Source organism: Myzus persicae, unplaced genomic scaffold (genome assembly GCF_001856785.1).
Source record: "Myzus persicae strain clone G006 unplaced genomic scaffold, MPER_G0061.0, whole genome shotgun sequence".
NCBI lineage: Eukaryota > Metazoa > Arthropoda > Insecta > Hemiptera > Aphididae > Myzus > Myzus persicae.
Genome location: NW_019104444.1, coordinates 193,384 through 216,888, shown reverse-complemented (window position 1 = coordinate 216,888; position 23,505 = coordinate 193,384). Strand labels below are relative to the sequence as shown.

Below are 23,505 nucleotides of genomic sequence, written 5' to 3'. Positions count from 1 at the left end.
TTGATGAATTAACCTGTCTAGGCCTTAGACTCTAGGGTACCGTTAAGTCCACGGCGATTAACGAGAATTATTAGAAAATATCAATTACAAATAGTATTGCATTGGTAAGCAAATTTATACCACGTATACAAACAATAACGCGATGTGTGCGGCATTATTATATTTTATAATAAACGTGAGATAATTAATACAATTCGTGGGAAAATCGTATACTGCTGAAAAACAGCGGAGTTTCAATTATTTATAAGCTAGGAGACAGATGACACGGAGTAATTATTAATGATCGCGAGTGAGGTAAGACACAATATTGTTATGTACTTGTATAATTTTATGCACGGTATAAATTTATCGAGAATACTGGCGCCAACGAATCATTATGATATTTTGTACTAGTTCGTGGAATTTTTCTCGATATAGCAATATGTCAGTGTCAAATTGTCTAAAACAATGAAAAACAGCAGATATCTCGTCACGGTTGCAGCTACGGAGGACTGTTATCCTAGGAAAAATTCGAAGGATTTTTTCTATAAGCTATGTAATACTATTTTACTCCATTCGTTGGCAATTGTTGTAGAGAATATGTACTTTATTATTCCCTCCTAGATCGCACACAAGACGGTATAATATCAACTTTCGGTGTTTACACGACAGGCGTCGACAGCGTATAATTTAAAGAGATATTAAATACGTTGATAAGCACGCTATTCGAATCTACTGTATCGGGCTAACGGGATATACAATATTAATTATAATTATTGTTTAAATAGTTTGTACACTAGTCGGAGGGGGGAGGCGCGGCAATTATAAACGGCTCTGAGAAGCGCCTGTCCAATACAAAGTTAAAAAAACACACACACAATAATTATAATTATAAAAACCGTTACAATATAGTCGGCCAATTACCTAGGGATACATGATACTACTATATACGTTTAGCGTTGTACTATACGTATATTATAGGTGTAACAGCAGAGTTGTTTGACACATACATACACACAAACGACCTCGACGGCATCGTCAAATCATTATAATGCAGTGTTTGTATAATAATAATAATAATAATAATAATAATAAACGATATTATGTTGGTAGGAGGTCGGGTTTGACCCATCTGATATTATATTTATACAAATTTTATATCAAGCGTGACACTTACCTCTGATAGAGCTCTCGGCTATCTCGCCGATGTACATCGGAACGGTGGCGGTGACTCCGCCGATGACGGCGCCGGCGATCAGACGGGCCACGTACAGTTCCCACACGGTGGTCGCGAAGTATATCATTGCCCAGCTGATGATGAACGGCACCGCCAGGGCGGCGATGGTGGGCTTCCGGCCGAATATGTCCGCACCCTTGCCGGCCGGGATGGACCCGATGATGGCACCGATGGCGATCAGAGAACCCACCCACGACCCCTCGTCGGCTGTGATCGGAATCCTCGAGTTCTCGGACTGCAACATGGGCAGCACCGGCGACGTCCACGCCAGCACCGTACCCACGGCGAACGGTCCGATCGTGGCTGTAACGAGAAGAAAAGAGGAGATGATGATAACAAGTCTATATATAACGATATGATATTTTTTACACTGCACAGCTTTAGATGCTAACTTATAAGCCTTTGTGATAGTATAAAGGAGAATATTGGAGGCTGGAGTGGTGATGGACCGTTTACGGATTTTTATATGCTGCAGGTACAACAACCTGCTGATCGATGTTTTCCGCAGACCGTCGTCTCACCCGAGTAGGTGAGTATATATATATATAATATATATATTATATATGTATGTACAGTATATTGTGCACAATCTACATCAATCTATATAATACTATAATTAAGACGTGTTCGCTTGGTGCGAAAAAAAATTCTCGATCGCGTCAAGTCGTCGAGAGGAGCGGAGAGACCTGACAGGTGTATAATAATAACATATAGGGCTCGCGGTGACGTCATCGCTGCAGAAACAATCGTAGTGAGTTCGCTCGTCGAAAATGAAAAAATATTACATGTTAACGTGGTTTAATATCTTTTTAACGGTGTATATATGGCAGGCATTAAACACGAATATGTTATATTATAAACGCTCAGTACGAATAGGTTTTCAGATGTATTTACACGAAACGCAGTTTTGGCGCTATTTTTTATTTCAGTCGCACCTCGGGCACCTAGCTCAGGAGATCAGCGTTCGAGGTCTCTCGCCTCGGGGCTTCGGGGTGTGACGAGCGATCGTAACAATAAACGCTCACTGATCTATAAGTACACGCCGTCGACCGGGTGCCAGGGGGGGGGGGAGAGTTCTGACGTCGGATTTTGATGATGGTCCCGCCCATTGTACGGTACAAAAAAGTACCAATATATAATATAATAATAATATCACGACGATGCGGGTAATAGAATATTATACAGAGAGCAAAGTAGATACCATACTATTATAGGTGTATAATATAATACGTAGTGAGTATAAGTTTATGCATATCCCAATCTACGACACTCGGAGTGGGAAGGGGTGCCCTGGAGGAAATTAATTCCAGTCCGGACGAGCACTGGCACTTGTATACTGCAGCCATAGAGGTGATGGCCAAGTATACCTGTATATGATGTGACATGGGCCTCGAGACAAACCGTGTGTGGTGTGAGTGTGTGCTTATGCGCGGAATGATAATAAAAAATATGTAGCGTAAAAGTATATAGAGGTACACTGTGCACAGGTCGAGAAACAATTGGAGTACAATTCGACGGATAAATCACGTTTAAGATCCGAGTACCACGCCATTGAATAGGTTTTTTTCTGCATATTACACTTTCGAAGTGTTTTAACTGAATTCGTGTCAACCGTGTAATGCGTAAAAAAAGAAATACAATATATTTGCGATAAAGAACATTCAAGCGTACATATAGCTTAATCGATGAATTGCCTTTTCATTTTTTTTTTACCGCAGTCTACATTGTATAATGTCCGTAATAGTAATAATAACCAATGCAATGAGCGAGTGTAGATATTTATTTAGAAGGTATTTGGTAAACTATACGAGTGAAACACCAAATCATTTTGAAACAAAACAGCCGGATATCCGGACCAAAACCGACAAACCCTTTGACTCGTAGAGTAAACATAAAAATATATTATATGTTTGATGATAGCAATAGCCTCGGTAATAACGCCATGTATTATAAATCATTTATAAAATTTACTATTTTACAGTAAACCGCTACTGCATAAAATATAATAATGTTAAGATAAAGTTCAGTCAGCGAAATAAATATTTTAACTATCATCATAATCAGCAGCAAAAGAGTGCCACAACAAAAAAAGCACACGTACTATAGTGCATTGAAGTTATTTTAAATGACTGTTCGATAACAAAACATAACTTTTTAAATTGATAATGTATGTATGCCATTTATTTTTTTATAGTTTCTTAAGTACGTCCTTGTGACTGTTCGATTATGAAATCCGTTATCTTTTTAAAGCCACACAGGCGTGGTACTATAATATTTATCTAGTATTTAACTTCTCAACTTTTATTATTTTATTGTCCATGGCAGAATGTTGACAAAATTTTATTTTTCAATAATCGCTTAATGTACTGTCACGTTAAAAAAACAACAACAAATATTCATTCAATAAACAAAGCATGCTAATATTTTCCAAAAATAACTAATAATCAATACATAAAAAATACCTAAATCTATAACTTTTTTTGTTTAAAAAATTTATAAAAACTATTTCTCGACTTAATATTGATCATATAATAATATTATACTTGCTTCTAGATTATAAGTGTATAATCGAGACTGTAGGTACCTGGAATGTTTTTTTTTTGCTTCGAGCAGATTGATTTAGAAATGTAAGACGGCTTGTTTATTGGACTATAAGTGTTGGATTTGTAAATTATAATTTGTAACTTTGTAAGTAATAAACCAAGTGATCCGTTACTTTGAAAAGTTCACAATAATATTGTGAGTGTGTGTGACAATAAATAATTTGACATGAAAGCACGACATGCGAAGTTGCGTGAATATGAATATAAATACAAAAAAAAGGTTAGGTTAGGTTATAATAGGAATATATACCTATGGCAACTTCTGCAACGGTCAACGATACTTATATAATAAATTCATATATAGAATAAATAATAAAACAAAAATTGAATATAGAAATAAAATGGAACACATTTTTTTTGTTGAACTTTTGATCCCGAAACAACAGCGTATATATACAGTTGTAGAAATATTAATTTCATTCATTTGTTTAATAGTGTGTCTTATACATATTCCTAACGACAAAGATCACGAAAAATTGTTAAAATGGCTTTTTCCTATGCTCGTAAGGAAAACCCCAAAGTCTTCAACCGTATACATCGATTGTCAGAGAGAAAAATAAGTATATATCGTGCATCAGTACAATCGTGAGTGAATTAAAAAATCAAAAATACACATGTGCTGAAACTATACACTACACAACAAATATATATTTTTTTTAAACTCGTAAAACTCGGGGACATGTCCACACAGTAATAAACTTCAAGTCTTGATAAAACGTACATAACAGTCCTCTGCAGGCCGGCGTATACAGCATGCGATATTGTCCATAAACCGTTTTAATGTTTTTGACGATTAATCATCATCGTAAATGTCAAATATGAATTGGGAAAAAAATATTATCGACGTCCGCATAGGTAACACGAGCGAACACGTCATGTTCTGTTTGTCAAAATTAATCCATACATCCACGGCTAGTAATATTACATGTACAGCGAAACGAGTTGAAAAAACAAATTAGACAATATTAAATATATTGTGTACATGGGAGGTTTGCGTGAAAAACGGACGTTTTATTTTCGCCAGATGGACAAGCACGCGATAAAGTGATAATAAATTCGGGAGGGGGAAAGCTAATTTAGTATGATGGTGTCGATCATTTTATTATGAAAAAACAACTAAAACCGGCGACTAATAAACAAAAAACAGTGTACAAAAGGTGTATAATAATATAATAATAGTGCACGAATGTCGACTGTTACTATATAGGTATTATACATACATCATAATATTGTACATAACGAGCGACCGAGTAATTTCCGTCCATCGCCGCCGTCGGGGAGCGAACAATTAGTATAATAATAAGTTTTTTTTTTTTACAATATACATTTTCAATTCTGACAAAAGTCGCGGGATCACGTGCACCGTCTCGTTTCTCTCCGTGTGCTACCGTCAAACTGTTATACTGTTATACACTTTTCAGCCAAAATCGCACACTATTTTAACCTAATCTACAACTGACACAATATTTCCGACAATTTAAAGCGTATAATTATCAGTGTGTACGCAAGTGCGACGGTGTAATGATTACAAATCTCACGTGATATCTAATTAAGGGTGCGGGTGAATCGCTGTCGCAGGGCCTACAGTACCGATATATTAAGTACACATCACAACACAGTAAATTATTATTTTACGCTACCTATATACACATATAAACGACGAACATACACGATTGTAGGTGAGTGGTGGGTGGTAAAAAAGGTTAAAGTTTAGGTCTTGCACATTAATTACAAATACGATAATTTTCAACGGTTCCAGAAACGAATAATAATTACCAGCCGGGCGACTAAGACGGAATATGGAATCACGCACACACACGCACACACACTCACACGTGAAACAAAACCTTGACCTCGGGACGCCAAACAGAGGTAGTGCTCTTCGTCGTCGAATGCTATACTCCATAGGTAGGTATTATTGCAGTATACGTACACCACACATCGTCATATCGCACGGTTCATAATAAATTGAACAATTATTTACTCGTATAATACCTAAATAATAAATATATCATATTATATTTCGAGAGTAGAAGACATCGTCGGTCACCCCCTCCCTCCCACTGCACTCCAGCGCTATGTACATCGAGCACTCCAATATTAGAGGAAAAGGGATTTTATAAAAAAAACATTCAAAACGATTTACTTTTCATCAGTGTTCGCTCAATCAATATATAGCGTGCATCTTGTGCGGTATTTAAATGTTAAATCTATAGTGGACGCTGTTATCTTAGACCCACTCCGCCGAATCGCTTGGCAGGCCATCACCGCACACGCTCTGACGCCCCCTCAAAATGGGGTGTAAACCGACAAACAAAAAAAGCCAAACGTCGGGCTAAAATAATTCAATATGGATTCGGTTTCATCCGAGTTCGTCGAAATCGTTTCTTTTAGGTACGGCGTGTGCTCATTAAAATGCTGTATTCCGATATTGTTTGCGATAGAATAATAAAATAAAATATAATATTGAATTATTCAAAATTGTAATCGTCAATATAGTTTATACCGCAAGCTGTACGTATGCGAGCGAGACAATTGATGTGAACAATGTGAACTAAAATGACACACACATATTTTCAATGTTTCACAGTTTTAAAAATAAAATCCAGGTGCAACAACTATTTTTTTTCTACGATCTATGTATTTGTGTAACAACTAGCAGTGTAATGTCAACGTTTTCTAATAATATGGTACTCATATTTATATATTATTATATTTTTGCTTACTCGTAGTTTGTTGCCGCAAACGACAAAATATCACACTGCCATCTTGGGCAACTACAATGAATCAAAAATCAGCGAAATCGGCCTCTTGTCCTCCCCTTGGACAGCAGAATATTGGGGCTCGGCCCCCTCTAGTCTATACCAAAACGGGGACGACACTCGAGGTCGAGTGACGCCAACGGAGGTCGGGCGCTAGTCAAATGCGGCGGCGATCGGACGGCAATTATTACTATTATTATTATTATTATTATTATTATTATTATTATTATTATATTACTGTTATTGGCGCTATACAGTTGGACTTTGATCTACAGAAACGGCCAACGGCAATCAAGGACACGAGATCTCTATCGCATACACGCACACACATTCGCCAAGGTGTAGTGTATGGTCACGCGCGCTCAGTTTATTTATTGAATCCCGACAACAACAGGAGCGAAGTATAATAATAATAATAATAATAATAAATGTATAACGAAAACGTGCTGCCACAACTATACAACCAAAGGGTATATTATATTAGGGGGTGGACGACCAATGCACTGTAAAGAAAACTTGCGAAACCATCTCGAATATGGACGTTGTATTGCCCCCCCTCCCACAACCCCGCAAAGACGAAATTACGTTGAACAAGAACCACCACAGATGTATTAAGTTACTTCCACCACGATACGTTGAGTATCTGCTAAACTGCATCAGTGGCACACACACACGAAATATTTCACTTCTAGATCACCCGAATCTCACTGTGTTGTAGCTTCGGTTAACAGCTGTGGGTCTAGAAATTTCGCGAAAAATAAACGTCGAAAACATTTTAATATTTAAATATTATAATATACTTGGTCAGTTTTGTTTGTGTGAGAAAACTGAAACGTACAAACACGCCACACCTACAAGTATCATTACAATATTTGGTCATATATTATGTTGTTTGAATATTATATTATACGCCCAAGATTTGGGAACCACGTAGACTTCGTCACATCGATAATATTATACATAGGTACAACATTTTGCTATCAATATAGTTTTCTAACGATTTTATTTTAATGTCTTCCTACAATCGTCGACCAGTTTAGACTATTTAAGTAATTGCTCTTGCTACAACGTAACGGCCCTGTCCTTTTAGGAAAAAAAGAAGACCAAACTAACGCGTCGAGGATAAGTGTGGGCAAAGTTCAGCTATAATTGCATATCATGTTATTATGTCAGGCGTTAAAATATACTGTTCCAAGAGTCGAGACTACGAGATCGAAAGGAACTTCCAAATTGTGGTGCCGAATTGATGAAAAAAAATATAGTCCTGTTTTTATTTCCGTTTGAACATTGGGTGGCTATATATTATACTTTCAGATTGCATATTGGAGTATACACAGAACTTTATAATTAATTACTGTTAAGAAACAATGTCGTAGTAATAACACAATTGATTATACATATGTGTATATGTAATCAACGATATTACTCTCATTTCGTTTAAAGTAAAATAACAAAATGTAACATTTTTTGAATAATATAATTTGGTAGTTTGAAGTGCTTTGAACACAATGTCATTACTTAAAATATTAAGTACCTACTGGGAAGCAAATGCTTTTAAAAATACATACTTATGCTTGTATTAAGTTTCTACCTACTTCATTAGGTAATAATTCATCATAATATTTTATATCATATTAATGATTGTTAACAAAATAATTTATAACATAATATATGGTTATATATATTTTTCCAAAAATCAGCCATCCCCATAATTTTTGAAAATTTGATATCAAAAATGTTCATATTATTTTTTTTTTCACGACGAAGAGGACACAGTACAGGTAAAATTATTTAAAATGTACGTAAAATGTAGTATTATAACTTTATTTTGTTCAGTTTGCTTTAAAATGCAATCTTTTTATACAGTAAAAAGTACGAATGAACACTTAATATAATTTTAAGCTGACAACACTACTCGGGCCCATCGCATATATTATATGATACCGAGAACGTGCCCCTCCTCCTTATCTGTGGGCTGTTGATACAGACAAATATAACATGAGCCAACGCTGTATTTCTCGGTTCCTATATAGTGTTTCTACCCACTATGATAGTCTAGACTCTAGACTATACCTTTAGTGTGACTGTTGCCTTATTGCAACATTACTACACAAACGGCGTCCTGCATGTTATGAAGTGCAACTCCAGATGTTTAAAATCCTGTTCAAACCGTCGGTCGACCACTTTGGACCCGCAATCTCGACACTTATGGTTTCCGAACGAAATGTAAAATACGACATTTATCATTTCCAATAATATTCATATTTGTTGAAAAATATAATATTATGTCGGCGTATAATATGGTTCTAATGCACATACCACAAATGTATATACGTACCACCTGTTAACTCTGCATTTTATCATACGGAAACGATAACTGTCCATGCACCAGGCCAGGATTGGATATTATTTTTAGTCAAGATTTAGCGTTAGCTTCAAATTAACAATAAACTTGAAAGAACGATTTAGTGCAGGTTTTTTTATAACTATCGAGAAATATATAATAATATAAGATATAATTTATTGATGTGTCATTATAATTGTGTATTCAATTTTCTTTTTACAGGATAGCCAAGCAGTCGATATTATAATTACAATAAAACATCGTATTCGTTAACTAGAATTGTTGTTTTATAAAGTTGTATTGTATTATGGGTCGGGGGGGGGGGGGGGGGGGAGAGCTCTATGTTCCATTTAACAATTTTCGGTTAAAAAATTATACCGTACAAAACTCTCCGTTGATTTCATATTTTATTTCCAGCACATTTGTCTATTGTAATCTCATAATTCCAGCATTTTCAGTAGGTCCTGTATGCGGCCGTATCTACCACCACCACCACCACCACCACAACAACAACAACAGCAACAACAATTGATTAGCGAATGACACACATTTTTGTATCATTGCGAATATAAAGATACATTGTCGTTATTATTATAAACATCAATTATATTATTGTGCATGTTGTGATATTTTCTTGTCTTTGGCTCGTGGTCCGGGGCGCTGTGTACACAAAATATACAAAATAAAGGGGAAACAATTTATTGTGCGACGTCCCGAACAACGCGGGTCCATTGTTCGAATGCCGTATTTTATAGTCATCAACAGACGTGGGTGGACGAAGAAGATGATGATCGTAATATATATAAAAAAACAACGCCATTTCAGCGATCGACAAGCGTACAATAATAATGTGTTGAAGAATCTAATGCGATCGTGTCATCGTGAGAACGAACCATTAAAGAACCATTAAAGAACACACTACATTGCATACAGCACGATTATGATGACGGCGAGTGGTGACTTTAATTAATTATTACGGACTAGCGAGGGAAAATAATAATAATAACAATAATATTTGTACGGTTTTAAATGTACGCCTGAAATATTAAATACTCGCTTTTTAAAAGATTAATAATCACCAATGCATTATTTTTATTAGCCACAATAATAAATTTTTTTTTGTTAGATTGTGTGGTATGATCAGTGTGGCCAGCTTATAAAATACAATTGTATAATTCTGTTCGAGGGTTAGGTTACAAAATGTTTATTTGTAATTTTTTTTTTAATCAGTTTTGTTTCTTATCTATGTGTATTAATTTATATATACAACTACCGTAGGTAGGTACTTTTTTTAAAACTAACGAATTAAATTTGTTTGTTACTTCGAATTTTTTCAGTCATACCTTTATTCTCGTGCTGGAAATAATGATAGACACAATCGCCAATATTGTTTTAATTCATAATAATAATTAATAACTGTACACATAATATTATAACGATAACGCCATGATTGTGTTTGGTTTTCAAAGAAACGGGCAACATCGATTGTCAAACAGTGGAACAGTATTTAATCATATTTAATAATTAATATTATGCAAGCGTAATGTATTTGGGTCTTATTATTTATTAAGGTTGGGTTATCGCATTTTACACTATAACTATATAGGATGCATATTAAAATACCTAGATAACAATTTATAACACACTTTTCATGCTGAATTGCCAAACACACAAAAAATGTATATTTTAAGAGTGTTTTGTCGAGACGATTATAGTAAAACATTTATTTTTATTTTACATTGAAAGCGATGCATCTCACTCATTTCTACATTAAACATAATAACCAATAGGTAACCGGGAAAATGGGCAATTGTAAAAAAAAAATTTATTAATTGATTATTTTCAACGAAGTGGTACACCACGCCGGCATACTCAGGTGCCTACCACTTAACTAACAGTAAATTTTCAACGACTTAACGTCATATAACATAATTACATAACACAGTATAGATACACTGCAATGTACATAATTTGAAAACTGTCAAAATCGAGACGGAAGACGCCGCGACAAACTAATCGAAAATTTCATTTTAAATTCAATTTATTCGTTTTAATATTGCAATCGTGACGTTTTCCCGAGGCTCGCATAATACCTAAAAGCACGTGGTCTACTGCAAACCGTCGACAGCTGTACGGTAAATTTTTTTAAAATTATTATAGACCTTCGTATTACAGATCGTAAATATAAATCGATAAACCTATGCCTACATTTCGATTATGTATACGGCAGTGTATAATATACGATTTTGCTTTGATTCGAATGTATAAGATTTAAAAACGTTTTAATTTTTATTTCAATCATAACTCTTGCCGATCCGTCAACAACAACGTTCACACTTCACGGGCTGTTTCATCAGAGATCGATTTAAGACCACATTGATTTCGCGACGATTTTAATCCCGACCCAGCAGCCTACACAGTCGAAAACCATCGTTAAAATGTTGCTGCTTATTTGTATCACGCACTGAGCAACGAATAATATTATGTTGTACCTCCATCACGGATCCACTTACAGCTTGTATATGGTTAATGTAGTAGACCACGATTTGTTTTATCGTTTTACGACACCTTATCTAATTAGAACATGTGTCGACTTTGTTTTGACCATAAAACTATTCTCAACTGTTCAAACAAACTAAAAATGATAGTGTGTCGCAGTGATGATCGCGAACGTTATACCATTCCACACGTTTCGAACGAACGTCCAAGATTATATTATTAATAAATTAAACCACTATTTTATATATATACTAACTTAATTTAATTGAAAGCTATCGTTACGTGGTCAGACTGGACAGGACAAGGACCAGTGGGAAAATTTAGTCGGAGACACGGACAATTTAAAAACTACAACTATTTGGAACGCGCATTCCCGTATAAAAATATATTTATCATTATATAGGTACCCTAGTTTTTGCAGAAGTCTGAGTCGTATTTTCTATAACTCTAATTTATATCATTTTATAGACAGTTTACGATATATTCTGGTGAGTTTTTATAACTGAAGTTTGGCGTATGAAAATGCACAAAAACTTTCAAAGCAAAAAAGGAATTAAGAAATACATAGATTATCATAATACATTACAAACTTTTAATGTAATAAAATCAAACTTGGCGTTAAATTATAATTGACGACACAAAATAGATTCTGCTGAAAACAAATTTGTTATATTACACATGACGTGTACAAAGACGGACACAACAGTAGGTACAACATGCGCAGGTATAATTTCCCTAAATTAAGTAACTTATACTCAAAATAACTTTGTACACATTTTATGCAAATTGAAAAAAGTATATCATTAAATCAATAAATTAATTAGTGCTAACAAAATGCAATTCATACTTGTAACATTTATTGCTTATTTAATTATTATTAAAAAATATGCATGATGGTACAATACAATATATCAGACCCGAAAACCTACACCCGAGGAGCAATCCAGCCGTAGGCCAACTGCACATCGACCCTGGTTATCAGTACCCATAATTTAGTTGACATAATTACGAGTATAATAATATGTGTTATATTCACAACTACTACGACAGTTGTATGTATCCTTGTACATATTACACTCCGACCCACCCCATCGTGTTAAAAATATTTACCTCCACGGGAGACTTTTTTTTTGTTTTGTAGTCAGATTTATGAGGAACTTGGTACAATTTACGACGACGATAAAGCACGGTGTACGCATTATATCGGTGTAATATTTTTCGCCGACTTCCGAGAGAGCTTATCCGATGACCGCCAATGGCTGCAGACGGCTTGTCGAATTTTGAAATTCAAAAACGGAACTTCGCCCATTTTCTTCCACGACACTCTCATCGATCGAATGAAACGTCCTCGTCGTGGCTTACACGTGTATTCAATAAGACACGAGTAGTAGAACGTGTCATCAGCAGATCGCAATAATAGCATAACGTCATCGCTCGGTGGACTTAGCTAAATCATATCGAAATCGAAATCGTACGGGAAGTCGTATTAAACACGCGTGTCAATATTATCATTATTATACAATACAAAACGATATATTGTGTACACTGTCTGCAGTATCTCACAAGTCTCTCCGCCAATACAGCTGAATTCAAATTTTTATAAACGTATATGCGGTCCGTGGTCGGAATCTCTAATAGTAATACTATAGGCATATTATTACGACAACATGAGCTACGACCTAGGTCGGGGACGACGCGCGACGTCGCGGCCCGACAAGAGGCGTGATGATAATAAATTAATTTAGTTTTATTTGGGACGGGTACCGACAACAGTCAGCGGAATCGACACGGAGAGAGCTGACGACCTATGGGTATTATAATACCTAATAATATCGTATTGGCACGTTGCCCGAGAAAGACGCGCGCGCCCGGCTGAATTATTTATACGGTTACTCGGCGGCGGCATCGTTTCGAGACTTGCCATCACTAGTGCATGTGCTTTATAAAAGCGGACGACGCCGACCAGCAGGTACCTACTCGTATATGTATAAAGTGCTCGAAAACAATACGGAAACACGAAAGTCCCGCCCGGAACTGACCGAAAAGGGACGAAGAGGACCGACAGAGGGCGTTTATAGAATCGACACGTCTTGACAGTAATATAAATATTAAATTGATGTGTCTTTTTCGGATTGAATTCTCACCGAAATCTGCGTGCCGGCGACGATAATGCTGCGTTGGCTGATCATCGAATGGGTCCATATTCACCAGCGAACGATTTTTCAAACGATCGCATCATTAACAGACTTGTCAGTAATATCGTCACAATAATATGCATAATCGTCTTTCGTTCCGTATAAAATATTATACGCATAAGCACGCATACATTTTCGACGAGATCGTTTTGTTGAGTTTTGAATACGAGCACGTGTTACCGGCGATGTGATTATAATAGGTGCCTAATGCACGTTATACATGTTGTTTCCGTATATTATGGTTTCAGACAATGCAAAGTATGTGAGTATGTGTAACCGCCGCTTATTTATGCATATATATATATATATATTATATTGTTGTTATTATTATTATTATTATTATGTGCTATTGTATAATAATGCATATGTAAAAAAAACATGGTTTGTCAAACAGCGCGAATTTTGTCTCGGGTTTAAATTTTTAGTTCATATAGCATATAATACACACTACATAGATACGCTGTGGCACGTGCACTCGTGCTGTAAACTTTTTGTTTCGAATGAAACCCCATAAAAGAAATCTTAGGCCGTTTAGAGGACGTTGAGCCGATGAGTTTTGTTATCTTGGTCTCTCACTTGTGGACACGTGGAATTGAGAAAACTCACCATGCGATTTGTCATAAACATAATGGTTGGTTGGTTGATTGGCAAGTCATTTTATAGAGCTTTAAGACACATGCAATAAAAATCAATGAAAAAAACAACTATGACAATGTCACAGCGGTAAGTGCTGTGCAATAAAAGGTAAATAAGCTCTAAAAATACTTTCCAATAATATTATCATTTATAAGCTGTAGATCGTCGTTGACTTGTTTTTTTGGCTATAACTGAACTGGCGGCATCCGAGATCTGTCCCGGTAATCTTTTTAAATATACCAATTCCGTCCCAAGAAACAAAAAAATATACGTAACACTATATCATACCTATTCCATCTCAGATTAAATATAAGTGCGAATTTATATGTCCGATCAGCGATCATAAAAGATATAATACCAACAAAATCTTAATATCAAATATACCTACATAAATGCAAAAATATATTATCCAAGCTAAATTAATTGATACATTTTTAAAAATTAGAGATTTCGTTCAAAATAATATATTCTATACGTATAGTATTTGTTTTCTTAGTGGTACTATTCGTCCGTGCTTCTTAATTTTATTGAAGTGTAAAAATGTGTATTGATTCAAGGGGGGGGGGCATGATGAAACAATATATTTAATTTTGAACAAAATACATGTCCGTTAATAAAAATATAATTATATTTAATAATTTAGTAGTTTGAGCCTTTGGGGTACGCTAAGAATTCTGTGAAAAATCGGCCCACAATTAATAGATTCAGATGAATTATGAATTAATATCTAATTGAATCCAGAAATGTATAAGCACGATTTTTGAAAAGTATAGACAGTATTTTAAATTAATATTCTACAGATTAGACTGTAAGTAGGTACACTTAACTATTATAATATTACATTTATTATATTCCTAAGTCAAGACAATTTATTATTATTTATTACGTATAATAAATAATTTTGAGTTTGGGATGGAAATCGGATATCTCTTTAAATTACCAGGGCCTGAAGTAGTATATCGTTTGACAACATTTTTATTCTCCGGACTGAACTAAAATAATGCTGGCTGTATTATTATATTCTGAAAGCGACGATAAACAGTAGTGATAATAAAACTTAGCGTGAAGTCCTCTTATACGTCTGGATGTCTGGTAATCTAAAGGGGTTTTAAAAGAATAAGCACCGGTGCAGGCTATTATAGTAGTTCAATCATTCCATGCACATGTTCACCGCGATAATAATGAAAGCATTCTACGAAATTATCGCAAGTGAATACTGAAACATATTCACCAAATCCTCCGCAAAGAACGAATTATGAGATGGAATGGAAGGAGGCATGCATGCTTAAAACATCGAATAGGTACCTAGGTAAATTAATATAATACTAACATAATATTACCTATTGCCGTTTACGAAAATGCTAGAATATATTTATATGTTGTGGCAATAATCGAAAAATGAAAATAAATCCGAAAATCTACCAGAAACGTGAGAAGAGAAATATAAATAATGATATTCGACCGCGAGCTCCGTCAGGCCGGCACACACTACGGTACAAGGCTACACGACTTAAGCAGGAGACGAATTACAGTCATTGCACCGTATTTAGGTGTAGGCACCAATACCTATGACGTGATTATATTATTATAAGGTTAACACATAATAGAAAATATTCATTAATATATTTTATATTTTCTTCTCGGGCCTCGGCTATTGTTAAATCATATGTCGTTATAAATTATAATTATTATTGTGTCGGGCCGCACTCCGGGCGGCTGCGCAGGCTGTACTAACGAGCACGAGCCGATGAGGTGTATAGCGTGTTACGCGGACGGCGCATAGCATTTTTCGTTTGCTCATCGTCGCCGCCACAGACACGTTAACGAGAGACGAGAAGCACTATTTAATTTGATACTGTGTTACAACAACGGACGAATTTCTACTTTCTAGCCACCAACGAGTCATTTTTGTGGTTAGCCGCAGCCCGCAAGAACGGAACGATGGAAAAATTGAAAAAATATTTTCATGAATTCCGTGAACTTTTTTTAGTCGGTCAGATCCTTTGGTGGGCACATCACATTGTGCGTATGATGATATGGGTAAGCGACAGTGACGTGTTACGCGGACTTAAACCAAAATCCAAATCTGGACTTAACTGATCATACCGCATGTTGTTTACACAAACCATGACGCATTCGTATTATCGAGTATTGAAGCTGAAACGAACCGAACGATCGTGTCTGCGTAGTATTGAGTTCGCCTACCATACTCAGAATATAGACGCGATTCATCTATTCTGTGGTTTTTAACTCTGTTTAGGTGCAACACACAGGCAGCAGTGGATATTGTGATATTATACGACTTGTAAAATGAACCGGTACACAGTGTACACGATTTCCGTCGGACAGATATGACGCGTTGACCCGACAGAGTGTATAAACAATAATCGCCTATTATACGATATGTGTCATCGCATATTATAATAATGTGTGTTTTGTGTACAAATCGTGCAGTCCATACCTAGTTGAAGGATGGAAAAAAATAAAAAGCACTACAGGTGAGTTCGGTGTACCTGCGTAGTTAAACTTTTTTTTTAGCGGTGTCTATTACTCTAATATTCTAGGCAGACGTTCAAAACACTATACGAGCGTTATCGTGCACATACCGTGCAGTTATATATTATTTATACATCATACGAATCAATCTAAAATTATCTAATATTATTATAACATTTTTTTTAGTTTCAAGATTTTTTTCCGTTTTGTTCGAATACATGCGTCATACTTTTAGATCAATAAAATATAATTTATCAAACGAGATCATACCTATCAACGTTACGGTGGCCTAATTTGTTGCCCTTGTAATATAAAATGTTGATAATTAAGTTTCCTCATTGAGTTAATACCTCTAATTCCTCTTTATAACACGAGACAAGTATACGATCGAAAAATCTTATCAAAAATAAAATATTTTCTAACATACCTACCTATTAGATACATCAAAATATAATGATTAAATATGGTTATTTTGGATCTATATTACAATATACATATTGCACACAAATAGTTCACAATACGCACGATCCATGGTTATATTAATAATATATACATTTTAAAACCACGTGGTTACTTGCGTATTACACGTAGGTACTTACGTCATAATTTAATATTTTAATGTATAGAGTTATTGCGTGTAAACACTAAACAAAAGATGAATTTATACGATGACGAAGAAGTAAAAAAATTTGAAACAATACCAATAATAAATGGTACATTATCTACAGATGTTAGTATATTATTACAATTTAAATATCAATACAAACCGTAACTATTACATGCAGTATATTGATTTAATATTACAACAAAGTTAGCCAAGTTAGGTAGGTAAGTAGCCATAATTGAATATTTAAATAAGAATTATTAGTAAAAATAAACACATTCAGTACAAGATAAATATATTACAGCAATTTTTTAAAACGTCATGCTATATTTATACTTTAAAAAAGCATTATTTACCAACGAATTGAATAACAACTGAGAAACATCGTTTGTTGTACGCAGTAAATCAAACTGCTCTGAAAATAATATAATAATCTTACACTCACGAGTAAACAAAAAACGCTTTTTTTAAAATAACATAAGCCACGTCTCTATGCGGTGGTACATGTATGCCTATATCGTTTACGAGAACGAAACGCAAATTATTTGATATAAAATTATTATACAAACTGTAAAACCAGTTTCGATGGAATGATGTGTTCTGCGGTAGTGATTGACAAGAGCGATCGATAGATGGACAAGGTCAATGCACGTATTAAATCATTAACTGTAATATTTTATAATATTATACTTTATTGCCTGGTCGGTTTAGAAAGAAAAAAACAAAATAAAAAACGCATGACGTACAGCAGTAAGGCATATAATATTTTGATCGGATGCGGGATCAACTATATGATAATAATATATGATCCAGTAAGTCGAGTTGTCTCGAACAATAATTCGTTGGCTAGTATGCGAGTGACCAAGTGAAAAAAATACAGTAAACAAACGTCAATGAAAACGTTTGGGGTCCGGACACCAGGACAGACATCGTAGACTGCACAATATACTAATAATATTATATCGTCACAGTTCGAAGACAATTTTAAAGGTCAACGTGCAAGTGGTAACTGGGGAGCGTGTAATATTTTAATATATATATAATTCTATAATATTATAACATAGCCGCCTCCGAGGCCGATTGTGTACGCACAATAATGTTGATTTGATGACAATTAAACTATGCGCGAATAACATGTGATGCATCCGTATAAATAAAGGCAGTCTCGTTATCTGGGAATATTATTTACGAATAAATAATAGTTGTTAGTGGAGTTTATCATCACGAAAAAATGCGTTTGAGATAATAATTATATTATATTAGTAGCACCGCGAGAGTGGAATACAATATGGCGTCGATTTAGACATTAGTAGTATACAAGTACGGAAAAGAAAACAAATCATCAAGGTTTTCGTCGGTGGTATAAAATATTATGATTTGTATTATAAATGTATAATATTATTATATTGTGTTATATTATTATTTTATTATATCCTGAAAGACGTACGGTTATGTCCATATTCGTCAAAATGACCACCCAATAACCTTGTTCAATAATAATGTTTGTGTCAATATAGGTAAAGTCTAGGTATAATTTTAAACCATCGTAGGAAATTCATAAATGTTTCAATCTAGAATTATGGTTGTTTTCATTCTCTTACGTAAAAATAAAATATATTTTAAATAAATCTTTATGTTAACGACGTTTTTATCCTATAAATTGTACGATAAATATAAATAGTTTAATTGTCGAGATTAATAATTGTAAACTACAAAATTTCAATTTAAAAAAAAAATGTATATAAATAAGTAAACTTAACACCTACAACTGTTATCAATTTAAAAAAATTATTCAAGTGAGTTTTCTTCCGATTTTTTGTAGCTTTCCTTTATTAATTTAATACATTTTTTAAATTATTAGACGGTTTCATTAATATTTTACCGCATGATACATATCTTATGTTGATGTTGATATAACTATAAATATATTGATCAGTACATAAAATACGCGTAAATAACACGAGAAGCGATGTACACGTTTGTGACGGTAGTCGTCGTAATGGTAATTATTTGAAAATTGTTATAACGCAACCGGTTTGTACGTGGAAACGAACACCATCAAACTAAATTGCTAGGAGTACACAATAATTTATATTTTAAACGGTTCTTAGATTTTTGAAATCGGAAAACAGATGACGTTTAAAATATTTATCAAAATTTCTCTATATTCCCAGTTCCTATACGTGTCCGATTTGTCTAAAATTTCGAATTTTAGAACAGCGCAATCCTCAATGGTAAAGTTACTATTTTATATAATTTTAAATCGAAGAAAAAAAATGTAATTAACTAAGTGCGGTATAATTTTGGAAGGTTGGTAAAATAATACGTCATGAGTGGTGTCTGTTGCTTACGACAGTGTTGAGATTGACCGTAATAAAACAAATTTTTATATTTTTAATATACCCCTTCCCCTCATTGTTAATTTCTGTGTACTCCCCACTGTAATGCATAGCCGTATCCAAGTGGATATTGAAATGTAACTATGTATAAACGAGCTAATATTTGTACCTATTTGAAAATTAATAAAATCACATTAAAGATGAAAACAAAACATTTCAATCATTAATATAAATAACTATCAAGGTGGATAATAAACAATTACATATATTGATATATTGATTAAGATATACCTAATAAAATGATGTGTTTACATATTGAAATATGTTGAATGTCACCATCCGTTTTTCGTGTATAAATACTAAATATATGTTGACATGAAGTGGAACAGAAATATTGCACTTGACACAGTTTAATTCAAATTATCATTTTGTAAGCCAATGTTCTATATTTACTTAGCTTTAAACCTATGAAATTATACTTAATCGTTAGGTATCGTCGTATCGGAAGGAAAATACGACGAGAGAAAAAGTAAAACACGTCGATGCATTATGATTTATGAATACAGCGTAAGTCACTCGTTCTTCTTGAGCTGACAAAACGTATACAATCAAGTTGAGAAAATGTTGGATTAATTAAATTTCTGAAAAACGGATCGGATATAATATAATGTACCATCTAATATCGAAATCTTATAATTATAATGTTGTGGTTTGCGGTGTGCTCGGACGTCATTTGAAATAATTGGAAAAATGAAGTAAATTGTTTTAAAATAATGTTTTATTTTTCATCAAAATAAATGTATATTATTCATTATTCAGTCTAAATAAGAGCAAAAATATTATCGTAGAAAGTTAAGAAATTGATTGAGCGTATATTGTACATAATATTCCATCTAAATGTAAGTACTACACACGCGGGACTACATAAATTAATACAATGGAGAATTCGCACTGATATATAGGTACTTCGTTCAACAAATGAACTTTACACAAGTCAACAGTTATAAGGGGAAAATAATAAGTATTTGCTCAAAAATATAATATATGGCAATAATTGATGATAAATACATACTATATATTATTAAAGTTTAGAGGAGGTTTAGACGGTTGTTTTGGCATTTATAAAAATGTAATACATACATCATTGTTATGAACATTTATCAATTTTTAGGTACTATAACCTTAAGAGGACAAGCTTTAAGGTGACCTAAAATATAGCGTTATATAAACTGTGATGACAAACTATAGTAGGTACTGTTATCAGTATCGCATTAATATTGTTACTCATGTGTATTTTTTACTATATACTCGATTATCTAATCAATATTGTTGCAATTCCCGATTTACTGCAGTATGTGTCTTATAACGGTTTACAACTAAACAATTATAGGAGTGAGAGTATAATATATTATTATTAGTATTCTCGTATTAATATAATAGGTACATAATAAAATGTAATTATGCAGTAATCCGAGTGGTGCACTGTCACGTGTGTCATATAAATAATACTCATGAAATTTTATTCGTCGGTTTTGCAAACAAGCACCTACTGTTTGTTAAATAATTATTATTAATAATTATGCGACACTTCCTTCATAATGATTTACAGATTTCGCACCCCATAACTCCGATATAATATATGACAATACGCCCACGGCCCACTCAGATCTTCGACAATATTGTGGAATCAATAATACGGCATTAACTTTGCCCTTGTAGAGTAAAAAAAAAAATAATCACAGCGGTCATTCGGCCTACCTACATAAATACTAATAAATGTTACGTGTACAGAAAAACTACCTCTACCCACTGACATTATCGCATAGTAGGTATAATAAGTGTATAACCACAAGTCCACAATTAATGTATAACGAGCACGTTAATTTACTATTACGAAAGTCTTTGGTTTTTAGCCGTATAATTACTTGTAAATACCTATATATATTATTACAAATGCATTCAGGTAGACGGTAAAATAGCCAACACAGTATGATCGCCATTGTCGTGGTAACGGCAACACGTGTATACTAATATAGCTGATGTATCTAATCTAAGTTCGTCTCTAATCGCAGTTGGGCGATGTATCTCATGTATAGTGCTCCTGTACAGAAAGTATCGAGTACTTGAATAATGTTTACTGTTTACTTTCACTATCTCTAAAGGCGTCTTAGAGCACCTCGTCTATAACACAGCTATAAAGTAGTGTAATAAGCTATATATTATATTATTATTGCGGGCGATATTCATTTCGTTTAAGCCGTTCGAACGAAACGTATTATATATCAACATAATATATGGTAACATAATACACTATCCGCCAATTGAAATGCGATCGTGGTTAGTAATCGGCAACCGTTCAAACCCATAAAATCAAATAGTATCAAAGTGACAATATGTACCATATATACGACGTGATAATAAATTGGTAAGCTTTGTACAAATGGCCAGGAATCAAACCATCATTTCCTCGATATTTACAAAATAGTAGAAGTATTTTTTTGTAAAAGGCCTCCTTCCACTAGAATTCAACCCTAGATCCGCGGCTTTGGACGCCGAGATCGCGAAGGTCTGCAAAGTTGTTATTGCCACGGGAGTATTACGATGTTATACTTATCAATTTAATTCGCCGGACCAAATTTTTACCTCGATTCATACCATTTTAGGTCGAACAATAGTCAGGCGTCTATAGGTTGCTTTGATGTCGGCAGGGCGACGGACTAAAAGGCTTTTACGATTATACAAAACGATTTAAGGGGAAGGGGTAATGGCGCGGAGTTGAAGATAAAAGGATTTCGCTCGTTGCACACTGCAACGACCTCGGTCAACTGCTGAGTACGCTGCTTACGCGTTACGTCGACAGCTTTAAAACTGATTGGATAGAGGGTGCAAGCAGCAAAAGTCAAGAAGCTAACAATTTCAAGTCAAAGCCTATCTTCTACACTACCCCCTCCAACAGGGGAATGAAATATGTTTTCTTAAACTAGATCGAAACATATTGTCTTTTGATTAAAATGGATAATAGCAATATCGATATTCAGTTCGATGGAATCGAACTCTGTTTGACCGAAATGAAAAACAATGTATTCTATATTTTGTGAGTAATTTTCAATACGCATAACTCGATATATATTTTTTATTTTTATTTTTACTTAGGTATATACTATTGTAAAATTGTTTGGACACATTTCAAAAACGATGACATTAATAATTGAATGAAAATGTAATCATTATAATAATAACGATGATAATAAATAATATAATAAATAGGCGTAGATAATGTAACCGGCAATAATATTTACTATCTTCAAGGCGCGTTGGCATTATGTTAAGTAACTTCGCCTACATCACACTTTAAATACAAGCGGGTTATCGGACGGCGGCTGAGTTCTCCTCTAACGTTTTCGCCAGACAGAAAATTCGCACTACCTCAGCGGTCACCCGTGAAGTATACAGTCGTAAACCAACAAGACAATAATAGTATGAAATGATAATAATGCCACTGCGTTCAATGACATCTGAATCACGTCGTCGCTCAATGACGAAAAAATATTCCAACAACGCGTACAATATCATTAATATGATAATAATAATATTATACATGGAGACGTTAATAATATTATATTATAATAATGAAATAATAAGAAAGGTCGTCTTCATCCTATCATCTAATAAAATATGATAATATAATAATATGACGCGATAGAAAAATTATTATTATCATTATTGTCATATTAATCCCCTCATCGCGTCGTTTATACCTACCTATTATGGTATTGTATGTTTGCATGCATGTATAATATTATATTATTAT

General features: G+C 34.1%; 1 protein-coding gene across 7 annotated transcripts in view; it reads right to left on the bottom strand.

The window, feature by feature from the left end:
* Positions 1-23,505, bottom strand: part of LOC111042201 (facilitated trehalose transporter Tret1-2 homolog) — a 76,860-nt gene that overhangs the window by 6,067 nt on the left and 47,288 nt on the right. For all 7 annotated transcript variants that reach the window (XM_022326737.1, XM_022326736.1, XM_022326742.1 and 4 more), the window contains exon 4: positions 1,157-1,519. In XM_022326737.1, coding sequence (XP_022182429.1) covers positions 1,157-1,519 — 363 coding nt within the window. The remainder of the gene's footprint in view (positions 1-1,156; positions 1,520-23,505) is intronic.